This window comes from Protopterus annectens, chromosome 8.part0 (assembly GCF_019279795.1).
Source record: "Protopterus annectens isolate FY-2018-M chromosome 8.part0, PAN1.0, whole genome shotgun sequence".
Lineage (NCBI taxonomy): Eukaryota > Metazoa > Chordata > Ceratodontiformes > Protopteridae > Protopterus > Protopterus annectens.
The window spans coordinates 861183214-861210858 of record NC_056741.1 but is presented as its reverse complement, the minus strand read 5'-3'; the positions used below and the strand labels follow the sequence as shown (position 1 = coordinate 861210858).

Below are 27645 nucleotides of genomic sequence, written 5' to 3'. Positions count from 1 at the left end.
AGCAAACTACAGTGTAATATGCAGCTGCTACACTTTATACCACACATGGAGCATTAAACCACAAGAAAACCAAATGAAACTGTACATTAGTAAAAGATTCCATTGAAAAAGAAAGGGACATCACTTTCTTTAGCATAATGGGAGCACTCTGTGTAACAAAATGGAAAATCTACAACGCAATAACGAACCACGAAAGTATAAACTTTATTACATAAACCTGGTAAGTGCTTTCATTCCAAAAGGAACTTCTTCAGACCAAGTCAAAGACTTAAAAAAACTTATTTAAACAATTACATCAGAAACAGCTGACCAAAGTGAATCAATGAATTAACCCTTTCCTTTTTAAGACTACCTTGTAATTTGAAATGGAAAATCTATTAAAAACATAAACAGTCTGGATGCTAAACAAATGCACAATATAAGGAATTTTAACTGAAACTGTAATTTAATGTAAAAATCTAGAAAAGTGTAAAAAGTCACAAGGAGAGCACTTACATTAACTAGAATATGGTGCAACCTGATCCTCTAGCAACAAAGTGACTGTTTGAGAAACAAAACCAGTGATTTTTGACAAACTGTAGAAAAGGGATACCATTTCTTAAAATAAACACACAATTCTGAAATAACCAAATGTGCACAAATTCATTAGGTTTGGGTCGGAGATTGCTCTGTAAGCCAGGCATAAGACAACCCTAAGAAGTCTATGCGATACTGAGTGTTTAGTTGGTGACTGTAAGGCATGTGCTGGAGTCCCTTGATCTTCTTAGTTAGAAACCTCTGAGGTCTCTTAAATTGCTGCAGGTGCTTTGTATGGTTCATACCAAAAGGGGTGTTATAGTCAATTATGGGCCTGATTAGTGACGAGTATAGAGGGGTTATAACCTCCTTTGCTCTAGAGGCGATACCTTTGCTAATCAAGTGTGCTACGTAGAAAGCATTCCTTACTACTGTAGACACATGGGGGTGAAAGTTAAGGTTGCAGTCTGCTTGTAATCCCAGATCTCTTAACACTTTGTAGGTACATAGGGTGGTGGTGTTAATCTGATAGTGTGAAGGGACATTGTTTTTACAGAAGGGAATGATGATGCATTTCTTTGCATTCAGTTTGAGACCATGACTAAGACACCAGTTGTTGGTCTGTGTAAGACCCTCCTGAAGTATACTGACATAATTTGGGGATTCAATAATTACACCCAGTTTGCAGTGGGTCTATATTACAACATCGAACTAAAACAAGTTTGAATGTTGGAATATCGAACCCTAAATTCCAAAAGTTGAAAATAGCAAAGCCACAACACATCAACTTTTTTCCTAGGGAAAAAAAAATCGGTGGGCCATTTTCATGGCTTTGCTATTTCCTCCACTGTGGTGCGATCTCAGATTTGGTATATTTAAGTAGGGGGTGTGTGGGGGGAACATCCCCCCACATTAGGGGTGTGTGGGGCAAAGCCCCCCAGTTTAGTTTAAGTTTAAGGTTAATTTTTCTTTTTTTTGGTCACGGAACAGCGATTTTTTTCCCCTGGGAAAAAAATCACTGTTCTGCGTTTTCGGTTTTGTTGGGTTTCGAACTTTAGGGTTTGAAATTACAACGATCGAACTTTTCTAAGTTCGATGTTGTGATATAGACCCATTTGCAGTCATTTGCAAACTTGGTCAGCCACAGCTCCTTAGTTTTGGCCTGAACTTCTGAGAAGTATATACCAAACAGTAGGGGGCCCAGTACTGACCTTTGTGGCACCCCGCTGGTGACAGGTCTGCTGGTGGATGTGGAGCCACCCACTTTGATAGTGTGTGACTGGTTTGTGAGCCATTTGGCTACCCATCTTACAACAAAGGGGTTTACATGCAGTTTGCTAAGTTTATCTGTAATGCCTGAGTGTAGGATTGTGTCAAAGGTCTTTGCCAAGTTGAGGTATGCTGTGTGCACAGATTTGTACTTGTCAGTGGTCTGGTCACATTTTCAAAGAAATCCACCAGGTTTTAACAGACATGTTCTGCTTTTGACGAAGCTGAATTGGGTCAGATCCAGGGTTTGTAGGTGACCTATGTCTTTATTTATGAGGTCCATGTTGATATATTCCGTGGCTCTACATATGAGGATGGTCAGACTTATGGGTCTATAATTCCTTGGGTCTGTTGTTAAGCCACCTTTGTGGAGGGAAATAGCTGTTGCTGTTCTCCATTCAGCAGGAACAAAGCTAGTGGTTAGGCTGTGACTGAATAGGGTACTTAATGGTGATGCTAGTTCACGTTTTAAGATTGTTTAGAAGACAGCTTGGGATGCTGTCTGATCCCACAGAGGCTGTGTTTTTTTGCCTCAGACAAGGCTTTCATGACCTGCTGTTTGGATATGTAGGATGGAATGAAATTGGGGGACGATTTGTGATAAGTTTGGAGGGGATAAGGGAGTGAAATTTTAACCAAATCTGTTTGCTAGCAGGTTTGTGCAGCATCAGTGTGTGTGTGATACCGTTAGTCACTAGTTTGGCACATGCTTGTCTCCTACCTTTTAAGCTATGTACATAGCTGTAAAAGGCCTTATGAGTATCCTTGGCTGTGATTGCTAATTTTTTTCTGAAAGCTATGCTTAGAGGATTTGACTTGTTGTCCTATTTGCCTGTTGAGATTGAAGAGGGTGCTTTTCCATTGTTGTGGCCTCCCCTTAGTTTTCTTAGACAGCAACTTTTTCCATTTGTTGTAAAGTTTGTTGATGCTGGATGTCCACCAGGCCGTTTTTTTTTTTTTTTTTTTTTTTTTTTTTACTTGGGGCTCTGGCTTTGATTCTCTCTGGAACAGCAAAGTCAATACCCTTATACAAGTGATTATTCAGGCTTTACTGTAAGCTTTGGTATGGTTACCACTTCCAGCTGGGAGTGGGGCTTGGAATGTATTTATACCTTCCCCTAGGAGAGTATAGTTTGCTTTTATGAAGTTTATAAGCCTGACTTTACACCTTGTGAGTTCCCAGTTTGAAGCAACTGATTTGTGGTCAGATTTAACTAATGAGGTTCCGACAATTGCAGTGGTGCATCTGGTTGTCATGTTACTGAGGACCAGATCTAGTAACTTTGTTCCTTTTGTTGGGGTTTGAACAATTTTGTTCCAGGGCATTTGAGTTAACAAAGTCAAGGAACTTTTGTGCTAGTGAGTTATGGCTAGAGTAGGTTTCCCAGTTGATGGTGGGATAATTGAAATCCCCCATGATCAGAGTGTTTGGCAGTGTTTGGATTGACTCCAGTTTGGTCAAGTAGGCCTTGCGCACATCACTATCCATGGAGGGGGATCTATAACTAGCTATGACTTGAATGGGGGGGGGGGGTCTTACCCACAGCAATCTGAACCTGGAGTAACTCCATGGAGTTGTCCAGTCTAACTAGTCTGCAGGTGACTTTATCTGTAATTAGATTATTAGTATTAGAGTTAGTAGTATTGAATATGGCAGGATTTATTGGTAGAGATTGCAGATATGCAATATTAGAGGTATTAAAGTTATTAGTATTGAAAATGGAGGGTTTATTGGTAGAGACTACAAATATGCAGTATTACAGGTATGATGGAAGGATTTATTGGTAAGATTGCAGATATGCAGTATTAGAGGTATTAGAGTTATTAGTATTGAATATGGAAGGATTTATTGATAGAGACCACAGATATGCAGTATTTACAGGTATTATGGAAGGATTTATTGGTAAGATTGCAGATATGCAGTAGTGGAGGTATTAGCGTTATTAGTATTGAATATGGAAGGATTTATTGGTAGAGATTGCAGATATGCAGTATTAGAGGTAGAAGAGTTGTTAGTGTTGAACAAGGAAGGATTCAGGGGTAGAGATCACAGGTATACAATATTACAGGTAGTAGAGTTGGTAGTGTTTAATATGGAATGATTCAAGGGTAGAGATCGCAGGTGTACAGTATTACAGGTAGAAGAGTTGGTAGTGTTTAATGTGGAATGATTCAGGAGTAGAGATCGCAGTTATACAGTATTACAGGTAGAAGAGTTGGTAGTGTTTAATGTGAAATGATTCAGGAGTAGAGATCGCAGGTGTACAGTATTACAGGTAGAAGAGTTGGTAGTGTTTAATGTGGAATGATTCAGGAGTAGAGATCGCAGGTGTACAGTATTACAGGTAGAAGAGTTGGTAGTGTTTAATATGTAAGGATTCAGGGGTAGAAATCACAGGTGTATAGTATTATATGTAGAAGATTTGGAGGTGTTGAATATGGACAGAAGAACCAAGACAACAATGTAACCACAGTCCATAAGACAAAAATGTCTTAGTAATATGAAATAGCAACACAGGTGCAACATGACTCGAACAGGCACAAAAAAGGTTTATTGAATGACTACTATAAAATAGTATAAAAACAACGGTTAAGCACTTTCATCTGAACTATGCAGACTTCATCAGAACAAGTTCGTACAAAATCATAGCCTAATTTATAAACTTTTTGGTGCCAAAAACACCATATAGTCCACATTTAAAATGACAGTACATCGCTTGTGCATACATGTACCATAGCATGGCTTTCCACTACAATCGTTTAAAAACATAAAAAACTAAAAAATATCACTTGTTCAAATTGTTCCAATTGCTCAAATTATTCAAATGGTAATAAATAATAAATAATGAAGAATAAAATGAATCTATTAAAAATCAATCCATTAAAACTACCTGTAGTACATGTTAAATTATTTTATAAAAATCCTTTTAATATGAAAGGATTCAGGAGTAGAGATCACAGGTGTACAGTATTACAGGTAGAAGAGTTGGTAGTGTTTAATATGGAAGGATTCAGGAGTAGAAATTGTAAGTGTACAGTATTATAAGTAGAAGAGTTGGTAGTGTTGAATATGGGAGGATTTAGCAGCTCAGTAGAATTTGGCAGTCACAGCCAGCTAGCTGCACATGCGTATATCAAGGGATGACAGGAGAGAGTCAAAGAGTGTACAGGTATCTAATGGACAACCTCACAGTTTCTAAAGTCTTAAAAATTATGTTACATAAATAACCACATGAGATAAACATTTAGATAAAAAGGACTCTATTGATATGATATGACTGATAGCCAGTAGGGACTGGACATAGTAGCAGGTTATTTTCTGTGGGGTGGGCAATGTCTTACAGACTGTACAGCTCTACCATGTACAGCGTGAGATGCAACCTTTGATTTGCTAGTGCCAAACCAACTAGATGACAAAGACTGTATTGCCTTACAGAATATCAAGAATATAGATTTATTATCTGACAAAACAGGGATTTGATGTAACAATTACAGTAAGTTTAGTATTAAAGTATTAGTTATTGTGCAGTTGTGCAGAGTTGTAAAGTAAATAAGCACAGACGTGACTGAAGTAATTGTATGGGCCACTGTGCACTTGCGACCCACCAGTTATAGGTTCATAGGTAGGTACTAGGCTATCGGCCCTGGGGCCTATACAAGCCCAGCCAAAAAGGTACCCTGGCTTTTGCCACCCAAGAAAATGATTTTCCTGTGCCATGTCGAGCAGAGCCACAGAGGTGATCCCAGGGGTGAATTTCCTATTTCCCATCCAATCATCACGATTTTTCTTGAAGAGTGCTAATGAGGAGCTTTGTTTGATATAGATAGGTAGCTTATTCCAGAGTATGGAAAGTCTCTGGGACAGGAATCTATCCCTCCGGCATGTTCTGTTTATTGTGATGACAAGGTTTAGGTCCCTAGAGCATGTAGCTCGGAAGGATTGGGATTTCTTCAAGTGGAGCATGTCCAAGAGCTCTGGGTTTGACATAGCTTTGTATGTTAAGCAGAGATCACCTCTGAGTAGGCGATGTGCGATGGAGTAAAGCTGAAGTTTTTTGAGACAGTCTGCGTAGGGCATCTGTTTGAGGCCGGTAATCCTCTTTGTGAGGTATTTCTGTGGCCTTTCCAGTTGTTGTAGATGTCTTGTGAGGTACATACCAAAAGGGGTGTTGTACTCTATAATGAGTGTTGAGTAGAGGGGAACAATGACATCTTTTTTTCTGCATGAGAAACCTTTTGTGATGAGGTGTGCCATGTAGAAGGATTTCCTGACTACTGTGGCAATGTGATTATCAAAGGAGAGACTATTGTCCACCTGGCTCCCAAGGTCTCTTATCACACATTCGGCATTAAGTAGACTGCTGTTTATGTGGTAGTTCATGGGTACAGAGTTTTTTACCAAAGGGGATGACAATGCACATTTTGGCATTGAGCTTGAGGCCACGACTCTGACATCAGGCATCTGTCTCAGTGAGGCCCTTCTGTAGGATGTCCACATCATTTGGGTACCCGACTATGGCTCCTAGTTTACAGTCATCTGTGAACTTCATTAGCCAGAGGCCTTCTGTGTTAGCCTGTACTTCAGAGAAGTAGATACCAAACAGAAGAGGTCCCAGGACTGAACCCTGTGGTACTTCACTTGTCACTGGTTTGAAGTAAGATTTGGAGACTGCAACTTTTACAGTGTGGGTTCTGTCAGTGAGCCAGTTGGCAACCCTTCTTGTGACATAGGGATTTATACCTAGTTTAGTGAGTTTAGCTATAATTCCAGAATGAGGGATGGTGTTGAAAGCCTTGGTGAGGTCAAGATAGGCTGTGTGAACCACTTATCCTCATCTACAGCTTTGGTGACTGCCTCAAAGAAGTCAATCAGGTTCAGAAGGCATGATCTGCCTTTCACAAACCCGAACTGGGTGGGCTCCAGAGTTTGGAGGTAACCAATGTCTTTGTTAATGAGTTCCATGATGATACGTTCCATGGCCTTGCTGGCCTGGCTCATCAGGTTAATAGGGCGATAGTTCCCAGGAACAGTGGTGGCTCCTCCTTTGTGGAGTGGGATAACTGTTGCTGTGCACCATTCAGTGGGCACAAAGCCTGACATGAGACTATGATTGAATATGCTGCTTAGGTGGGGAGCCAGTTCGTTCTGAAGTTCGTGTAAAACGCAGCCTTGGATGTTGCCAGTCCCATGGATGCTGTGTTTTAGGTTTTACAGAGAGCAGCTTTCACCTGCATAGATGTGATTACAGTGACTCTGCATTCTTCCTGTATAGATATGGTCCCTTTAGGGGGTGAGAAGGGGGTAAAGTTAGCACTGAACCTATCTGCCCGGATGTTGGCAATATCAGTTGGTTCTGTAATTTTCATGCCGTTGTGCTGTAACTCAGAGCAGATCTGATTGTTGCCATTGAGATTCTTGACATAGCTATAGAATGCTTTGTGGTTGCCCTTAGAATCAGTGGCAATTTTGTTTTTGTAGCTAGCTTTGAAGGATCTTATAAGGGATCTCAGCTTCTTACTGAGGCTAACCTGGGAGCTCCTCCACTCATGGGATTTTACTCTCTTTTGCAACAGTTTCTTCCTTCTGTTGTAGAGTTTGTTTATGGCAGGGGACCGCCAGATTGGCTTCCTTTTTTTGCAGGATAGCATCTTTGTTCTGCTGGGGATAGCATGATCCATGCACTCGTGTAAGTGCTTATAGACTGCATTTGTGTATGATTCAGCAGTCGTAACTGTATTGTCCATTTGCATGGGTGTCATGAAGTTCACCACTTCTGTCTTAAGAAGCATGAAGTTGGCTTTGGAGAAATTTTTTACCATGGTTTCCTTAATGGTGGGTGGGGGCGGGATGCAGATATCTAGGGTGATTAGCTTATGGTCGGATCTGACCAACGAGGAGTTGATTTCAGGTGTGGAACACCGGTCACTCATGTTGGTAATGACTAGGTCTAGGATATTGTTGCCCCTGGTGGGGGTGTGGATAAGTTGATCCAGGGCATTGGAATTTATGAATTCCGGAAAGCATTGAGTGAAGAAGTTGGTACATGAGTAGTTTTCCCAGGTAATGGTCCATTAGTTGAAATCGCCCATTATTAGGGTGTTTGGTTGAACCCTTATATTTTCCAGTATATCAAGAAAAGAGGAGTGGGAATTTGGGGGCATGGTGGGGGATCTGTAGCAAGCTACAATTTGGATTGCAGTTTTGCCCAGAGTTAGTAGCACTTGGATAACCTCGGATGCATTATGCTGCGCAACTAGCCTGGAGGTGTGGATATCCTTAATGAATATGGACTCACCTCTGCCTTTGGTGTTCTAGTCCAGGTAAGATGACCGAAAAGTGTGGTATGAGTTATAGCCTGGTAATGCAGATGTGCTCTCTAGAGCCTTGAACCAGGTCTCAGTCACTGCACAGATGTCGATATTCTCCATTTTAAGGAGTGCCACGAGTGAGTGCATTTTGAGATTTAGACTTCTAGCATTGAGTAGCATTACCTTCAGTTTTTGCTTGCCTGTTCCTGTTATGGTGGTGAATTTGTCATTTGAACCTTGCCTAAAAAAGGCAGTATAGAGGCGGGAAGAGCCTTAGCCAGTATCCTGAATCCCAGGGCCAACAGGTGCAGGCCATCTCTGGCAAAGCATCGTGGTCTGTCAACCATGTCATCCCAGGCAGACAGATAGTGGATCCCCTTAAAATGACACCAGAAGCTAAGCCAATTGTTGAAGTCAATCATTTTGTCCTTGTACTGGGTGATGGCAGGATGCTACGCAGGGCTAGGGTTATAACTGCCTGGGCTACAAGATCGGAGAGCTTTTCCATGTCTCTTTTCATGTAGTCCAGGGAGGTACATCTCAGGTTGTTCACACCAGCATGGACAATGACAGAGTCATATTTGTACTTGTTGTGGAGTGACCTGAATGCGTGGGTTATGTGGTGGAAACTGGCACTCGACAGGCAGCTGACAGTAACCTTTTCCTTGTTTAGCCTGGTGAGTGGCACATCAGTGTGCCTGACTATAGAGTCACCTATGACTAGTGTGTTGGGTATGTTGGTTTGCCATATGGGCTGTGGTTTATTGGCACACTGAGTCTGTGGGCTATATGTCATTTGGGTTGTGTTGGGGGTAGGTTGCTTGCGTTTCTACTTTGGAGGTCTCTGTTGCTTGAGCAGATTATTATTGAGAGCCTCTGCGAATGTGTTTGTCTTTCTACGTGTGGATTTTGGTGGTGTAGGTTTAGTGGGACTATGTGATGAGTGATATAGTTTTATATATATATATATATATATATATATATATATATATATATATATATATATAAAATACAGCTCTGAAGTAAGTTCTAGGGTAAAACATTGACTAGATAATAACACAGAGGGTTATGAACGGGTCTCCAATCATAGCTATATTATTATGTGTTTGAGACATGAATGCCAAGAAGTTCATCTTGAGAGCAAAGCTTGAAAGGTGAATCTTGGCATCCATGTTGAGAACACGTAGTAAGTATTAGGATTGATGATACTCGATCATAACTCTATAGTTTTATCTACCTTATGTACTACCAGATACAAAAGAAAAAAGTACAACATTTTACTGGGTTTGAAAGCCAGTAAAGCACTTAGTGGGTGCAGGTGCACAGATGACGTGCATAGAAAAACTAGAGGAAAAAGTCAGGGGAGCTTTTTAAATCCTGTTGTAATTAAGATACTTACAGAATGACATCTGTAAAATTCCATGCACAGAATATGAGGCAAGCTATTCAGGAACAATTCCGAGGGAAAGAATATATTTTCCAAGAGACCTAATCTTAACAACACTAAGAGAGTGTATAACAATTCTTACCCCTGAAAGCTCTGTTATGGTCATGTCTCACCTGAAGCATCTAACAGGTTTTCTTTTTTTCTGGTTTTGGGAGCGTAATCAAGACACTCCATGTACTACATATGATATAGCAATTAGCTACATAGACTGAAGAAAGGATAGTAAGTAGTTAGTATTACGGTGATCAATGCTCATTAGGGTCATATCAAGGCCTTTCTAATTTTTTTGTAGCAGATGTAGGAAGAATACTATGCATTTATACATAGCATACATGCACACTACAAGTTGATGAAAAGACAAACGTGGACTTTGCAAGTATGGAGAAATGGTATACACATTTATTCAAATTTACTTGAAAAAAACTGTACAATGCACTTAGAAAGTAAAAATATGTGAGAGGAGTATAGAATTGGAGGAAAAGCTATAGCAGTAAAAAAGTGAGTGAACAAACACACACAGCATGTGTTCTCATGAAGCAGCAACAAAGCTAGTGCATTAAATAAGAATTATGATGGAAATGCATCAACACAAGCAAAAACAAACTGTCATTCTCCCTGTTATGGATAGCTGATGAAACTAGATCCACAATGTTGTCTGCGGTTCTGGAGAAATTGATCTTTATAAACACAGACAGAGCAAAATTATCTCAGATGAGAAAAACAAGCATATAGTACCACCTGCTCAGTGACTCATATAAAAAGAGAGGAAAATGAACTGGGAAGGAAGAACATGTACCAGAAACCTTAAGGACACACAGGGGAAGCAGCAAGAGTCCTCAGGTGAACTGCCATAAAACAGAGAGATGTGTGGGAAAAAAACAACGCTCTGAAGGTAAGAGTCAAAAGGTGAGGAAATGCAAAAATTCATGGAACAGATACAAGGCAGTTTTCATGAGAGGATGGGAAAATAAGCTGTTGATTAATCAGGGTTTGCAGTTTATCCATTCAGTAGAAAAATAGGAACATGAGCAGAGTAGACTGACCAGGTAGTTTTTGCCTTGTTTCCTAGTCTATGTTTCTCTGAAATGCACTTCACATTAAGTATAAAAAATAATAAAGGCACAATGGATAGAAAGACTTTGTTTACACATACACTTTACATTTTCAAACATTGCTGTAGACTTTATGATTCATCCTGTACCATGAGACGGTGCTGCATTCTTGAAAGCATTTATCTCCTTGCCCTTGTATCATTGGAATACTGATTATTCTGAAATTTATAATTACAGAGTACTTTGATTATTTTGAAATATCTTTGGTTAATTCATGCATCTAGTTCTGCTATTCCAGAACTTACAAGTTTATTGGCTTTCATCATCCATTGCAGTCATACTGTATCCAACACCTGTAGAGTTAGTGACCCCATTAACAGCCAACACTATCCTTGGAGTTTACTAGGCTAATAGGGAAGGGAAGTAGATTGACAGGCCTTTCTTCCATATCTCACGCACACACACACACACACACACACACACACACACACACACACACACACACACACACACACACACACACACACACACACACACACACACACACACACACACACACACTGACAGACAATACACATTTACTAATACCCTTACCATATCTTTAGGATGAGGAAGGAAACCATGGAACCCAGAAAAAAAGCAAATGAACACAAACAGGATATGGTGACTCCATAGAGAAGGTACCCTAGCCAATAAACAAACTGGGGAAAGTACAGTTGTGTGCACTTACTATAAATGTAGATGTTTGAGTGTATTCACTGTTGCAGTCATTACATTTGGGTTGTCTGCTTGCAGGTAGTCCTCAGTCGGCCTGATTAACAAAGTCTTGGGTCTTGCATTGGTTGCTGTCCCTTCTTTCATGACGTTAGGTTGTCAGGGGTATAAAACCTGCAGCCGATGTCATTACATAAGTTTTTCTTGCCCCAGATGTCAGGTGCCCCCATAATGGGGAGCAATTAAATATAAAAGTACAATGATATACCTCCAACAAAAAGGCAAATACACCAAAGAGGCTTTTAAGCATAGTAAAGGAAAGTAGAGGTATAGCCAAATGAAGTTAGGTGGCTGGGGGGTGGGTAACCAGGACTGCAACAGTGAATTCACTCAGACATGTACATTTATGGTAAGTGTGCACAACTGTACTATGTTCTTCATGTTTCATTGTTGCAGTCATTACGTTTGGGTAGATTCACAAAGCTGTGGTTGGGAGGAGGAATTTAGATAGCATTAGGACCAGCTATAAGGCCCTGCAAGACTGCAGTGGCAAATCCAGCTCTGGATTTAGAGAAAACTGGCAAATGGTAATGCTTGGTGAAAGTATGTACAGAACTCCAGGTAGCAGCTTCTAGGATGTCCCTGGAAGGGATACCCCTGAGAAAGACTGTAGAGGTAGATGCAGCCCTGGTGGAGTGAGGTCTGATCCCCTGGGGGATAGGTTTTCCATGGTGTTTATAGCAGAAATGAATGCAATGACCTATCCATTTAGAAATGGTTTGCTTTGAAATAGCCTTCCCGTCTGCCCCTGGAGCAAATGCTACCAGCAGTTGTTCAGATTTCCTTTGAGATGTAGTCCTGTTCAAGTAGAATCTGAGTTGTCTGTGCACATCTAAGGAATGCAGTATCCGTTCCCCTTTGTTCTGTGGATTGGGAAAGAAGGTTGGCAAATGAATGGACTGATTAAGAGCCACACTGGATACCACCTTGGGCATGAAGGATGGATTGGTTCTGAGGGACACCCTGTCCGCATGAAAGATGATGAAAGGCTCCACTGCCATAAGGGCCTGTAATCCAGATACCCTTCTAGCTGAAGTGATTGCTAAAAAGAAAGCTGTTTTTCAAGAAAGAAATTTTAAGTCTGCAGTAGCAGCTGGCTCGAAAGGAGGTAAAGTGTGTTTCTCCAAAACAAAGTAAAGTCTCCTGGGTGGTCTCAAATTTTTGGCCCCTCTGAGGAACTGTATGAGCAGTGGATTAGAGAAGAAGGGGGGGGTGCTGTGTTATAATGAGCTGAAATGGCTGAGGCATGGATTTTAATGGAGGAAAAAAGACAGGAACTTGTGAAGCATTTCAGTTAAGTATTGTAAAATCTGAGGTAAATTGGCCACTGATGTGCTCATCCCTTGAGATTGGTTCCGAGCACAGAATCTTTTCCATTTTTCAGCATAGGATTTTCTAGTGCTAGGCCTCCTTGCCTCTGAAATGATATCTATCACAGGTTTACTGAGGGATGGCAAAGGAGCGATTATGTAATTAGCCAGGCTGCAAGGTTCAGTGTTAGAAGCTGAGGGTGCAGAATCTGGTTCTCCTGCTGAGACAACAGGGAAGGAGTCTGAGGCAGGTGCCATGGGGATAACCGTGACACACTGAGTAGAAGGGGGTACCAGTGTTGGCATGGCCAGTCTGGAACAATTAAAATCATCCTTGGTTTGTCCTGTTTGATTTTTAGTAGTACTTTGGAGAGCAGGAGCAGAGGGGGGAAGGCATAGACTGATAGGTTTTTCCAGCTGAAGGACAGAGCATACACTTTCCAGGCTTGTTTGTGGGGATTCCTTGTGCAAAATGTGTCCAATTGGTAGTTCCGGGGATAGGCAAACAGGTCTATATCTGGGCTTCTCCATTTGCTTGTCAACATGGTGAAAATCCTTAGTTCCAGTTTCCACTTGTGTGGGTCCATGAGGTTTCTGCTTAGTGCAAAGTCCAGATGATTCAAAAGTATGTCCTGTCTTTCTGCCTGAATTAGACAATCGTCCAGGTATGGGTATATTTGAATATTTTTTTGCCTGCAAAATGCAATGACTGGAACTAGGCACTTTGTGAATATCCTGGATGCAGTGGATAAGCCAAAGGGCAGTGCAGAGAACTGATAGTGCGTGTAGCCTGCTTTGAAGCATAGGTATCTTCTGCAAGATTTCCTGATTGGGATGTGCAGGTATGCTTCTTTTAAATCTAGTGTTGCCAACCAGGCATCTTTGCCTAGCATAGGAAGTAATTGCTGAAGAGTCAGCATCTTGAATTTTGGAATCTCCAAAAAGGTGTTTAGAGTAGACAGGTCCAGGATAGGACGCCATGAATTGTCTTTTCTGGGTTGAGTAGAAACCTTGTCCCTTCTCCTCTTCTGGTATCAGTTTTTATGAGCCATTTCTCATTAATTAGGTAATGGGATTATTAAGTAATGGGTTTTATTGGTTGGTTTCAACCATATGAGTGTATAAAATGTGGTTTTCAAAATGAATGGTTGTCTGATGAAGTCTTACAGTTTTTTGTGGACGAAAACGCATACTGATTTTTTAAAAGCGTTTACGTTTTATTCGTGTACAATATTGCATTGGTGAATAAAATCTTTGTGTTCGACTGTTGAAGGACTGTTTCCGTGGTTTTGGATTATTGGTTTATTTTTTCGAATTTGGCGCCTATTTGTGGTTTTGGTTTGTTACGGCGCTATTCATGGATAGCAGTTCGACAACGTTGAACCGGGAAGAAGTGGGACAGACCCGCAAATTAATTGGACAACTCACAGAGCTAATTGAGCTCCTTACCCTGCTCTGTTCGGTGCTAGTTGGGAGTCGGAGACATAATGAAGGTGAAGATATGTCCGAAGGGACGGAAGGAGGAGGGCTTTCTAAGCACAAACGGAAGAGACATCACATTGAGCAGAGCCCTGCACGGATGGAGGAAGCAGAACCGAATGGTAGCGACTTCAATCCGGCCGATACACCTCTGGCTTTACAACCTTTCAACCAACAGCACAATGTTAACGAGAGTCGGGGTATGGATGATATTCGGAGAACTCACAAGGACTGTTCAGGCTCAAAAGCCTCAGGTACTGTTCCCACTGCTTTTGACAATTTTAATGTGCAGGAATGGTTAAAAAATCCTACAAATTTGAGTATGCACAGAGCACAGGATGGTGCACCAGTGGATGGTGACTCCTATGCTTTGAAACTTGACAAACTGGCTGGACTAATGCATAAACACAAAATGTTGAACATTGAAAACTGTTACCTTTTGGAATGCATTAAGCAAAAAATAGTACCTAAGGGTTTAAGGGTTTGGAAGTACCCTAATAATGTGGAACCGGGTACCGCATTTCACACAGAACTTATTAGTATTTTCAATGATTGTGGCATCAATATTTTGAGACTTATTATAAAGGAGAACAACAGGAAGTTAGAAAATTTAGAAGAAGAAATAACTGTGTTAGATGATTTTATTAAGAAAGATATGTTATTTGAAATTAGAAGTGAAAAAGAAAGATATTACAGGATAGGCTCAGACATAGATGCCAAATGTATTTCACTTAAACAAAGAAAGATTAATAAACTGAGGAGGGACATTGAAGATTATGAAAATGATGTTAGTTACCCGAAACCACCCTCTGTAAAATGGGATCACAATGGCAGGGTGAATAACAACAACAAGGGTAACAACAGAAATGATTTTAGAGCTTTTTCCAATAATTTTTATGACAGGATGGACTATGATTTTGAATTTCCTCCATTAATGAATGAAAGACCGCAACAAGAAATTAATAAACGCTTTCAAAATTTTCAGCAGAGGGGAGGGAGAAGAGGGAGAGGGAGGTATTAGTTAATTCTATATGCACCCTTACCCCAACCCCTATTTCTTCCCCTACTCAGAATATGACCCTTGTACCCCAACCTATAGTACGCCATGGGTTGGATGAAGGAATATTACAAACAGGTACTACTTATTCATTAAATAATTTCTCTATTTATAATTTTAGCAATATTTCTATTAATAAAATTCACTTTGATGTTCTTAGTAAAGGTTTTAAATATATTCCTAATACTAAAGGTGACATAGTTCAAACCATAATAGATATGAAATTGTTTTTGAGAAAAGTGAACCTACAAGTCACATTACCCCCCAGGAGATTGGACCTTGGTTCCCAGCAACAAGTATTAACCAGAAAAAGTACATTTAATCCCCCATATCACCCCCAAATAAGAAATTTGGATTCCGTTCTGGAAAAGAAAATCAGAAAAGAATTTAAATTCAATATTAAGGAGAACAATATAACGGAAGAAGAATCTAAGATGTTGAATGAGTTAAGACAGAACAATCAAATAAGGATTATGAAACCTGATAAGGGGGGAGGGGTGGTCATCATGGAAAACATTATCTATGATGGAAAAATGAACACCATCCTAGGTGATGACAACAAATACAGGATAGTTTCTCAGAATGAGGTTCTTTTGGCATACCAGAAAATAGACAACACTTTAAACAATATGCTTATGGAGGGCACTATTGATGTGAAATTGCATCAATTTCTTTATGTACCGAAACCGAGGATACCCATTATTTTTGGTATACCGAAGGTACATAAAAATGTTAGTGATCCCCCCTTGAGACCTATAGTGGCAGCTGATGGCTCCAAGACTCTCCCTATGGCCAAATATGTGGACATTACAACAAAACATTTGTGTAATACTAACAAATACATTCTTAAGGATTCTTGGGACCTATTGAAGAACATTAATCCTGAATTATTAACTAATGACCTACTTTTTGTGACAATAGATGTCATAGACTTATTTTCATGTATACCTCATGATGAAGGGATGAGGTTTTTTGAAGACATGGTATTTTTAGACAACAAACTTACACATTTAGAGAAAGTAGCAGTAGTTGAATTAGTTGAAGTTGTACTAAGGAACAATTTTATTGGATTCAATAATGAATACTATCAACAAATAAGTGGTGTAGCAATGGGTGCGGCTTGCGCACCCACTTATGCTAACATTGTATTAGCAGCATGGGAATCTAATTTTGTTCTTAATTCTGGTTATGAGCAATATTGGACGCTTTACAGGCGCTTTTTAGATGATATTGTCATTTTTTGGAAGGGGGGTGTCGAGAAATTTTTAGAGTTTTTTACTTATCTTCAGAACACCACCAACTTTTTAAAATTTACATACACTATGTCCCCTGACAGATTGCAATACTTAGATGTGGAAATATATAAGAATGGGAATAATACGGACTTTGAAACTAAGGTTTTTAGAAAAAGCACCTTCTGCAATTCTTTTTTACATTTCACTAGTGCACACCCCCCACACTGCAAAAGGAATATTGTTAAAGGACAATTTGTGAGGGGGTGTCGCATGACTAGTAAGAATGAGGATTTTGTTAAGGAATGCAATACACTAGAAGGAATGTTTTTAGCTAGGGGCTATCCACAAGAGTTCATCTCTAATATTAGAAAGGAAGTGGAACTTAACAGATCTACAAAATTCAAGCCAATTAAGGGCACAGGACTTATCTGTTCAGATTTTAATATTCCGCCCCAGGAGAAAATGAATAATATTAGGGATATGGAGGAATGTCAATACAAATCAGCTTTAGTTATGGAATTTAATTCATTCAATATTGAAGTGAAAAAGATTTTTCAGAGGGAATGGACCAGTTTCATTTCCTTTTCTGACCTTCAGAATATTAATAAAGATATGCCAAAAATAGTTTATAAAAATGGCAGAAGTATAAAAAAGTTGTTAGAACACAACAAATGGAATACTAGAGAAGACTCTTCTAATATGGCCTTACCTGACATAAGGTACGGAACATATCAGTGTGGTCATTGCAACCAATGTCCATACATTAGTAATAAGGCTATGGTTGCCATAACAGCAAGGGATTACAATATAAATGCAACAGGTCACTTTAACTGTGATTCTCAAGGTGTGGTATACGTAGCTCTGTGTTCACAATGCAATTCCTACTATGTAGGAAAAACAGAAAGAGCATTGAGAAAGAGAATCTATGAACACATCTACGAAATATCAAAGAAAAAAGAAACAAATGCTTTATACAAGCATACCTTAGTTTGTGAGAATTCTAGTTTTTCTTTCTTTGTGGCAGAACAGGTTAAAAAGGAAACAAGGGGAGGCCTGTGGGAGGAAAGACTAGAATCCAAAGAGCTGTGGTGGCAGATATTTTTGGAAGCAACAAGCAGTCCAGGGCTGAATGATCACATTTCTTTGAGTTCAGTACTAAAATTAAGAGCAGCTAGAATTTAGATGAATTCTAGCAACAGCCTAGCAAGAGCAGTAGATGGTGCTATTTTAGCCATGACTTTTTTAGTAAGTTAGAATAAAGGAAAAGAAGTATTTATTGAACAATAAGATTTTAACTATTTATTTAAATATTTATTGATTTCTTTCACAGTTTTAAATGCTTTGTATTAGTATAACCAAATGGGTTTTAAACATATCAAACATAATGAGTTGTGTATTTATTGTGATGAGCATCAAAGTGGTTTTATCTTTTTAATCAGTTTTTATGAGCCATTTCTCATTAATTAGGTAATGGGATTATTAAGTAATGGGTTTTATTGGTTGGTTTCAACCATATGAGTGTATAAAATGTGGTTTTCAAAATGAATGGTTGTCTGATGAAGTCTTACAGTTTTTTGTGGACGAAAACGTATACTGATTTTTTAAAAGCGTTTACATTTTATTCGTGTAAAATATTGCATTGGTGAATAAAATCTTTGTGTTCGACTGTTGAAGGACTGTTTCCATGGTTTTGGATTATCAGTTGAATAGCCCCCATGCTTAAGAGAGAAAGTACTTGTTTTTGGGCCTCTGACCACTGATTTGAGGGTAGGTCCGGCCACCTGCTTGGTGTTGGCAATGTGTGCAAGTGAAATCTATATCCCTGGGACACTATATTTAAAACCCATTTGTCCTGGGTAATGAGTTCCCAGTTCTTTGCATGAAGAGCAATCTTTCTCCCCAAAGGGGCAGTCAGTTGATAAGTGCTTGGAAATTTTAAAAGGAAGTCATTGAGACAGTTTACCATGGAGGGAGTCTTATTACTCCCAGATTTGGAAGTGGAGGCCCCCCAATGTTTAGTCCTGTGTGTCCCCTGGGACTGAAACCTGGGGTTTTTGCTGTGTCTGGATTTGGCTTGAGAAGACCTGGAAGGGGCTGGAAAGGATCAATTCATAGAGGGCCAGTGCCTACTAAATCTAGGAGGCTGAACTTGTAAGAAATCTTTAACAGTTTTCATAGATATAGCTTTATCTTCCATCTTTTTAAGAACTTCCTCAGCCTTGTTGCCAAACAGGCGGTCCTGATTTAAGGGAGCTCCAACAATTTAGCTTTAACATGATCAGGCAAAGATTGCTCCTTAAGCCAAGCATGCCTTCTGAGCACAGACCCAGTAACAGCTGCCCTGCATGAGGCCTCTAATGAATCAAAACCATATTGCAAAGTATGTTTTCCAACTTGTTCAGCAGAATGCAACATCATTTTCTGTTTAAGCAATCCAACAACATGTTGCTGATACTTTAACATATGAAACTGGCAGTTTAAAGCCCTAATGGCTAAGGTTGCAGCAGTGTAAACCTTCTTACCCCATCTATCCAGTGCCCTGGAGTCTCTATCAGAAGGGGTAGGATTTTTAGCAGTAGAAGCCTTAATGCCCTCGGTCCCCTGTGAAATAGTCTCTGGATCCGCAATAGGATTTTTAAAAAGGAACTTGTGTGACTCAGGGACCCTGTAGTATCTGTCTGGTTTTCTGGGAGCAGGAGGCAAGGAATCAGGGGCCAAACTAGATTCCGAAAAAGCATCATCAACAATGTCTAGTACAGGAAGAATAGCTAAAGGCCTATGCTGAGGTAGGAGTAAGAAATCCCTGAGCCTCTTTTTTGAATCAGAAAAATCCTGGCTTTCCCAGTGGAAATGCTCCCTTAGAGTATGTAAGGTTTCCCCAAAAGAAAAATCCTCTGTAGGAGAAGCAGAGGGAATGGAGTCCTCTGCATCAGAATCCTCATAAGTAGATAAGGGCAAATCCAGATCATCAGAAGAATCAGAAAAAACAGAATCCTGGTCAGAAAATTCATAAACCACTTTGGTCCTAGGCCTCTGAGAAAGGGGGAGGGTTGGCTACCCCTGATTAGAGTTATTAGATCTTCAGCCATTCTTATCATTTGTTTTTTAGGCATAGAGGCCTGAGCATGTGGCCTGGGCATCATTTTTTTAGACATGGTTCGAGATTTAGGCCTAAGAGAAGAAGGAGGCATCGGTTTAATATTTAAGTCTGTAGGCCTGAATACACTCTCAGCAGCAGGTGCCTGTACAGTGGCTCTGGACCCATCCAAGGTAGAGACATTCGCAGGTTCCATAGTTGAAGCATCTCGTGGCATACCAGTCTCCGAATGGGTCTCAGTAGAGGCCTGCAAATCAGAAGTAGCAGTTATCAGGGGCTGCGAAAGCGCCTCACTGAGTACCGGCGAACTTGGCGACCTGCTTAGGAGAAGCATCATTGGCAGTTTTGGACCTCGGCGGCCTGTCTTTGTCTTTATCCTTGCATTTTTTCAGAATCCCGGTAGTCGATGGCTAACCGATGACATTTCTGGATAATTAAACCGAGAACCGAAATATTTAGAGGCGAAAATATACCGACGATGGGTAGTGTGCTGGTTAAATAAAGCTCAAAACCGACAGCAAGGTACATCGTGGTCAGGGCCTAGGCAAGGAATACAGTACGAATGAATATCTTTATGAGGTATTTGATTTCCACAAGTAATGCAATTATAAATTTTACTGACATCAGTAAGGAGTAAGAAAAAGTTTCCCCAATGGGGTACTTAGCTTTAGTTGAAGACTTCGGTTCTGAAACTCAAAAATGAAAAATTTCAGGAGTCGGCTAACCGGCACTTGCGAACTGCTTCTGTTTCTGGCACCGCACGGCAAGAAAGACTGATGTAATGGCATCGGCTGCATGATTTATACCCCTGACAATTTGACGTCATGGAAGAAGGGACAGCAACTGACACAGGACCCAATACTTTGTTAATCAGCCTGACTGAGGGCTACCTGCAAGCATATAACCCAAATGTAATGACTGCAACAGTGAAACACAAAGAACATCCTCTTGTTGTGTAGTGACAACTGTTGTGTAGTAACAATTGTTGTGTAGTGACAATGCTACTCACTGTGATGCTGTTCCTTCAGGAATCCTTAAATGCTGTATTAGCTGTCCCACTGTTGAACAGAGTTTCCCATTTGTTCAGTTTCTGTAGAAGCTAGGGCACCTCTTTATTGTCATACTGTTACTTCTGTCTGTGTTAACGTTCCGTAACTTTACTGATACTTCTTTTTCATTCAGAAATGCTTAGAGATATTATTTTACTGTATTTTTTTGTCATTATAATAATTATTTTACATTTGTTTACCGGGAAAGAACGACTGGGCATGGATACCATTTTCAGTGGAGGCACAGGGAAAAAAGCTCTGCAAAGATTATACCATTTAATTTTGTAAAATGCTTTTGTGATGGAGATTGTTTTCAAATGCTTTTTGTAATATTTAAGGAAGGATATTTAGATTAGACATACAATATTCAACAACATATGAAAAACTCAAGGTACAAATTGTTAAGGGCATTCTTTTGTCTTACGTTTTTGATAAAGGCCAACATTCCTGATGTGATACTGTTGCATGTAACTGTAAGGTGTCTCCCCTGGAGTATTTATATAGGTTGCATTTCATAGAGACACTGTTGGTATTTGATTTCTACTGCCTAGAATCTGAATGCAGAAAGGTTGTGTATTTATGTTGATGAAATTTTTCATGACTACTTAGAACTAAAACAAGCTATTTCTTTTTATTCTCCATTCCTTTATTCACTACCACCTTTCACCACTAGTGTTTCTCAGTACAGCGATGAGAACATGATGGATCCACACAACCTAGCAGTGTGCTTTGGTCCAACGCTTATGGGAGATGTACCAGAGGACCAAGACCCAGTGTCCACTCAAGCTCATGTCAACGAGGTTGTGAAAACCATCATTATTCACCATGACAAGGTCTTCCCTGGGGTGAAGGAGCTGCAAGGTCCAGTATATGAGAAATGCATGACCGGAGAAGAGGATTACTGGTAAGGCACACACACTGGATAAGCAGTTTTAAAACATGGATATTCTCTGCTTTATTTTTTTCTTCTTTCTCTTTTCTTTCTGAATATTGAAAGCATTTTAAAGCTACCTATATGAGTTTTAGTGATGCAGCTCCTTTTATTTGTCTGCTCATACAAAATTAGCCTGATACCTGTAGAGTTTTACAAGTTTCAGACAAAGCAGAGCAGTCCTACCAATGCTTTTAAGGTTGGTCTCATCCCCTATGGTATATGTGAGTGAACCTATGACTATGACCCAAGTTTGATTAGTAGTTCATGTGTTGCAAGGGACAAAGTAGAGGTGGGAGGGATTAAATGGCCTTTTCCAACTAGCCCGTACTCAGGGGGAGGAAGCTAGCTGTCTTGCACCGCTGATCTCACAGGAGGGTTGAAGTATTACAGGTACCAGCCATTGACTCAGGGTGGCACATGCTGCTGAATCAGGAGGATATTCCCAAATTTGTAAGAGCATGTATGGGTTCTGCATAGTATGACATAATTATGTGATGTCCCATGTCAAGAAGCTGAGATTTGTTTGCCAGAAGCCCCTGCACAGAGGATGTCCTGTTCTCCATACCTGACTCTCACTGTTACTGAGAGCAAATATGCCTAAAGGCTTACGCACATGATAGAACGTATCAGCTATAGGGCTGTCTGGGAATGAATGGGTTGTAAGGCTTTCACTGGGTTCAATGAAAAAAATGGGGTGTAGGACTCTGACTGGGTTCTAGGAATAAATGGGCTGCAGGGTTCTCACTAGGGTCTGGAAATAAGTAGGTTGTCTTTTATTTTAAAGGGAAATGAATGAGTCATTGCAGTATTAGAGATAGGGGCTTGGTGGTGGTCTGATAAGGGATATATCATTAGGACGGATATTAGAGATAGGGGCTTGGTGGTGGTCTGATGAGGGATATATCATTAGGATGGATATTAGAGATAGGGGCTTGGTGGTCATCTGATGAGGGATATATCATTAGGACGGATATTAGAGATAGGGGCTTGGTGGTCTGATGAGGGCTATATCATTAGGATGGATATTAGAGATAGGGGCTTGGTGGTAGTCTGATGAGGGATATATCATTAGGACGGATATTAGAGATAGGGGCTTGGTGGTGGTCTGATGAGGGATATATCATTAGGATGGATAATATTGGCTATTTTTATGTTCTTATTGCAAGAAAACATTTCTTTTTCTGTTCTTATTGCAAGAAAACTCATAACAGCAAACATATTGGACAGTCATTGTTTGATGGTAATATCGTATTTTCAGACTGCCTCTTGGCCTTCATTTTACCATTAGTAATGTATGTAACCAAACATTGCTGCAAGATACCATTCCAGAACTTGATAGTCAGCTTGTTACTGTGGAGAGTTTGGCCAAGGTGGTGTCCTTTATATTTACTTGGGAATTAAATTTGTTTTGCAGATTTAAGCATTCGGCTGGCTGCTTTCACTTGTCAGGTTGGGTGTAAATTGTAACGTCATGGCATTATCTCCATGACTTCAGATGTCTGGTCAGCAATACACGTAAATGGGGTACCAGGCAGGAGTGTGAAACATTACTGGTCAATACTCACACGTGCAGTCACTAATGTGTTGTTATTGTGATTTGTATGAAAGGACTAACATTATGGTATCTCAATGAATTCTTCTTACCCCAAGACAGAGTCATCTCAGAGTTACTATATGTAACTAGCAGAGGTGTTGGAGGGTGAAGGGTGGTAAAGCACCCTACAACAGCACGTTACAAATGAGTTATCTGCTTCTGCATTTCAGTAAAGGTACTATTTGTTATTCTTTTATGATCATCCATGTGATTATCTATCACATAAGTGTTGCATTCCTGTCATGGCTCCCATGATTTGCTGCATGAACAAGCATGATAGTGTTGTATCACATTATTTCTCCAGTAGAATGGTGAAGAAGGAAAGCAGCAGATGTAAGATAATCCCATAATCCCCTACAGTAGACACATGATAAATCATTACCTGACACAATCCTTGAATTCATTTTGTGCTGAAATGTGTTATTTAGCTATGCTAACCAATCCATGAGTTCAGCTATGGGTAGGAACCAGTCCTGCACATCTTTATGTACCCTGTTATTTTGGCCATCTCATTCACATAGTATAAGGACAAAATCCATGAGCAACAATATAATGGAGTTATTTTTCAAAGCTGTATTTAAACCTGGAAAAGCACAGGGTGTAAGCACAGTTTTGAGATCATAACTTGAATAACACAATGTCATTTACTGGTCTGCACATTATGACGTATTCAAGATTGCATATATGAATAGCCATGCAAATTTACATAGAAACTGATGGAAGAAGACCTGTGATCAAGTAAGTCCACCATAGTGGTGCAGCTAACCTTATGATATGGCTGTCCCCAACTACCTTTCCCTTCCCATTTTTCCATCCAGTCTTTTTACTGTACCAGGCATCCTTTATCCTTCATTTTATACTGCACTCCTTCACTGAATCTGACAATGTATTCCAGATTGTTTTCATAGCACTGGGGGCAGTCTGGTGTGACAAAGCCAGATTTGTTGTTCCCAGCTGCCTGAAACTAAATTCAGACAACTGGGGCACTTGATCTTTTCCTGTAAATGTGGTTATCCAGAGTTAAAGTTTGAATGCAGTAGTCCCCCTCCATATGGGGATACAATATTTTGTGAATATATTTTAAGCTTATTGACAGCAGTAGTGGTATTTTAATCATTTTGGATCCACTCTGCTCTTTCCATGACATTGTTTCCTTATGTCAGTCTTGAATAGGTTCTCTTTTAGCTGTCATCACTATCCCCCCTTCTCAGTTTTCAGTGCATTTTATGGACTTCACCCTTACTACTTGTGTCATTAATAAGAGAGTGGTGTCATGTCCATACCATATGCTCACTTATTTGTTTTTCTTCTAGTAGGTACCTAGTGTCCCTTTACCGTACCCCTCTCATAAATTTCACTTGTGTGCTTTGCACCAGCGTAACCTTCATTTCTCCTTAAATGGTAAGGGACTGCACTTTAGAGCTGCTGACCACATTTTATATAGGGCAGTGCTAAGGCCATCAAAAGTAAGTACAGTACTCCAGATGGATATCTCATGTACTTTAATCTCCTTGGAATTTTTTTTGTATTGCTCTTAATACAGCCCCCCACTGACCATCAAGCATCCCCTTGATCAGATACAACTCTTTCTAAAGCAGGCAGCCATAAGGGTGCTTTGTGCTCTCACCAGCCATCATCCTAGCAGTGACAGATTTTTTTTTCTTTTTTGCCTAACCCTATGTTGGTAATATGAGCACATTTGACTCATTGCAAGGGCCATCTTTGATCTCTCATCCAGGCATACATGTTGTTCTACATGCACCATTAAGGGATACCATTGCAGGATTTGTGGTCATGTCCATGTCTTGCATCATAATGGGCCCCTACTGTCCAGCCAAGACCCTGTCATTAAAGCAGTAGTGTTTGTCTGATAGGAACCACCATCACTGCAGGATGGGCATACAGATCCTTCCTGCCTGCCCCCCCCCCAAAAAAAAAAAAAAAAAAAAACATAGCACCTTTACTGGTTTACATTTGTTGCAGTGATCAGTTAAAGATTCATGTAACTGAAAAACGTATATTTCCTTGGTTTTCTCCCTGAGTACTCCACCTTATACCTTCAGTTTTTAATTTGTATACATGCATCTGTCTATATTGTAAAACCTTTGAATGCACATAAGGCACGACTGGCCTTCAGAGAGATTCTCACTGCCAGCATTTATTGGCTACTGTGAATTTACTAATAAGTATGACAACAAGAATCTCTGATTCAAAATCAAAGTAAAGCTTTTCTGAGGAATACCTCATTAGCAGTTAATTACTTTTTCTGTGAGTCAAACACTGTATTGTCAGATTAAACCATGCTAGTGTTCTCCATACCAGACCATGCATTGTGGTAACATAGGAACCCAAAAACACATGCACGCAGACACACACACACACACACACACGCATAGTACACGCAGACACACACACACACACACACACACACACACACACACACACACACACACACACACACACACACACACACACACACACACTCACACACACACACACACACACACACACACACACACACACACACACACACACATGCACGCGCGCACACACACACACACACACACACACACACACACACACACACACACACACACACATACTTGCATGCAGTTGACCTGAGCACTGTGCCTGATCTCCTCAAAGTTTTCCTTTTGGTTCTTGTTCCTCACATTTTTCTGTTTGTCTCCATCTGTCATATTTATATCTGACTTACTATCCCATGCTGGTATCCTACCTTGTTATTCCTTTGTCAGTACTAAAGCATACTATTTACTTACAATTTCTGTTTAATCTCTAGCATTCTGAAATACTACCTTTTCCTGGGAGCATGGTCTCTGCTGATACTGCCTTCATCTAATGTATCTGAATAATTTATATTTTCCAGTTCTCTCACCTATTGCCATCTGTTTCTGTAGAGCTGTCTGGGCCTGGCAGATAAAATTTGCTGCATCTAATCTGGTGTACTAAGAGCTACATTAATATCTTATTATTGTACACATTTCTTTCTTAAAACCATTTCATACATTGTATCTGTCTGTTTTCATTATTAGCTGTTCCTTTTTCCTCTCACATGGTTTATTTTTCTTGTGTCCTTCTTGATGCATAGTTTATATTAGTTCAATACTCTCTCCATGATGTATTCTCACAACTTTCTCTCTCCTCAGCCCGACACACTTCCACATTGCTTTCTGCTGTGTTTCCTAATAGAAGAAAGTCCCTTCCCCACATATTACCTGACCAGTGTTCTTGCTGTGCTTCCCAGCGTTACTTTAAGGTTTGTGAATTACCCCATTGTAGGACCACAGCTGGCTGATGGCTGTGTCACCTCTGTCCATGTTATCCCATCCACAGTGGTGAAGACTAGCTTTGAGATGTTCACTTTATTCATTTAGTTTGTTATTCTCTACTTTAGTCTGGGCTCCACTACTGTTTGTACCATTCTCCCTCCATTCCTACTGTGGACGTAGGCACCTCTCTGTCCTCTGGTAAAAGCATTAGGATTTCAAAGTCTGTGATTCTCTTCTTCATTTCATATGTATACTTTTTGTTCCTGAAATGACCATAATTCTGTGCTGAAGCTGATCTGAATCCTTTAGTCCCCTGACAAGATCTCTTTCTCTAACCTTAAGGCTAACATCATAGGCCCACCCTTCTTACTTTTCATCGACATCATCATCATCGTCCTGATTATACTGTCTTGCTCAACCTTTATGTTCACATCATCTCATTTCTATGCCCATATTCCATTTCTGTCCTGTCCTGATCGCTCTCCAGCATAGTCCATGTTTCTTTCAGCATGCAGAGTCAATGCATTCGCCTACAAGATCAACATTAAGCTGACTCAATATTTTATCCAGTATTTTGTTTGCATCCTTCATGCATTATGTCTTCCTATTGTCTCACGTTTCTTATTCTTCCTCCTTTCCATTTATGATTTCTGTGTGATATCTGTCCTTCCCTACTTTCAAAACATTTAAATTCAGTATTTTTTGTAGTTATCTTTGTTGACGAAGTCTGGGGAAGAGTAGGTAGATGATGAGCGTAACAGGAATAAACACAGAATTACAACTTCTTTGTGCTGTTTTCTAACATAAGATGCACTAGCATTTCAGCTGAGACTAATAGACTTTGTGGGCTTCCAGTGGAAGTATTTTAATGGTTTTCGGGACAATGCCTCCCTCTCCCTCACCTATGATAACTGCCTCACATTCTTTAGCTGGAGCACATTGAATCTGTCCCTCTCAGCTTAGCTGGCTTAAGTACATGTGGCATCATTCAAATGTAAGAAGACCAGCCTAATTATGTTAATACAACAAACAAGCATGGCTGCTAGATGTCTTTAATAATGGGCTCTATCATTTAATGTTTAGTCATAAAAGAATATTTCACAGTTCAGTCTGTGGCACATACATTTGGTGCATTCCCCATAGCAGTACCTACAGCCATAGTATCTAAACATTTTCAACATGCCTTAACTACTGAGATGGAAATTTGTTACATTTGGCATATATTGAACTTTG

The 27645-nt window shown here is 40.0% G+C and overlaps 1 protein-coding gene across 1 annotated transcript in view; it reads left to right on the top strand.

Moving 5' to 3' along the window:
• Positions 1 to 27645, top strand: part of LOC122808355 (SLIT-ROBO Rho GTPase-activating protein 3-like) — an 881720-nt gene that overhangs the window by 689845 nt on the left and 164230 nt on the right. The window contains exon 17 of the mRNA XM_044079321.1: positions 21268 to 21498. Within this exon, the coding sequence (XP_043935256.1) occupies positions 21268 to 21498 (231 nt within the window). The remainder of the gene's footprint in view (positions 1 to 21267; positions 21499 to 27645) is intronic.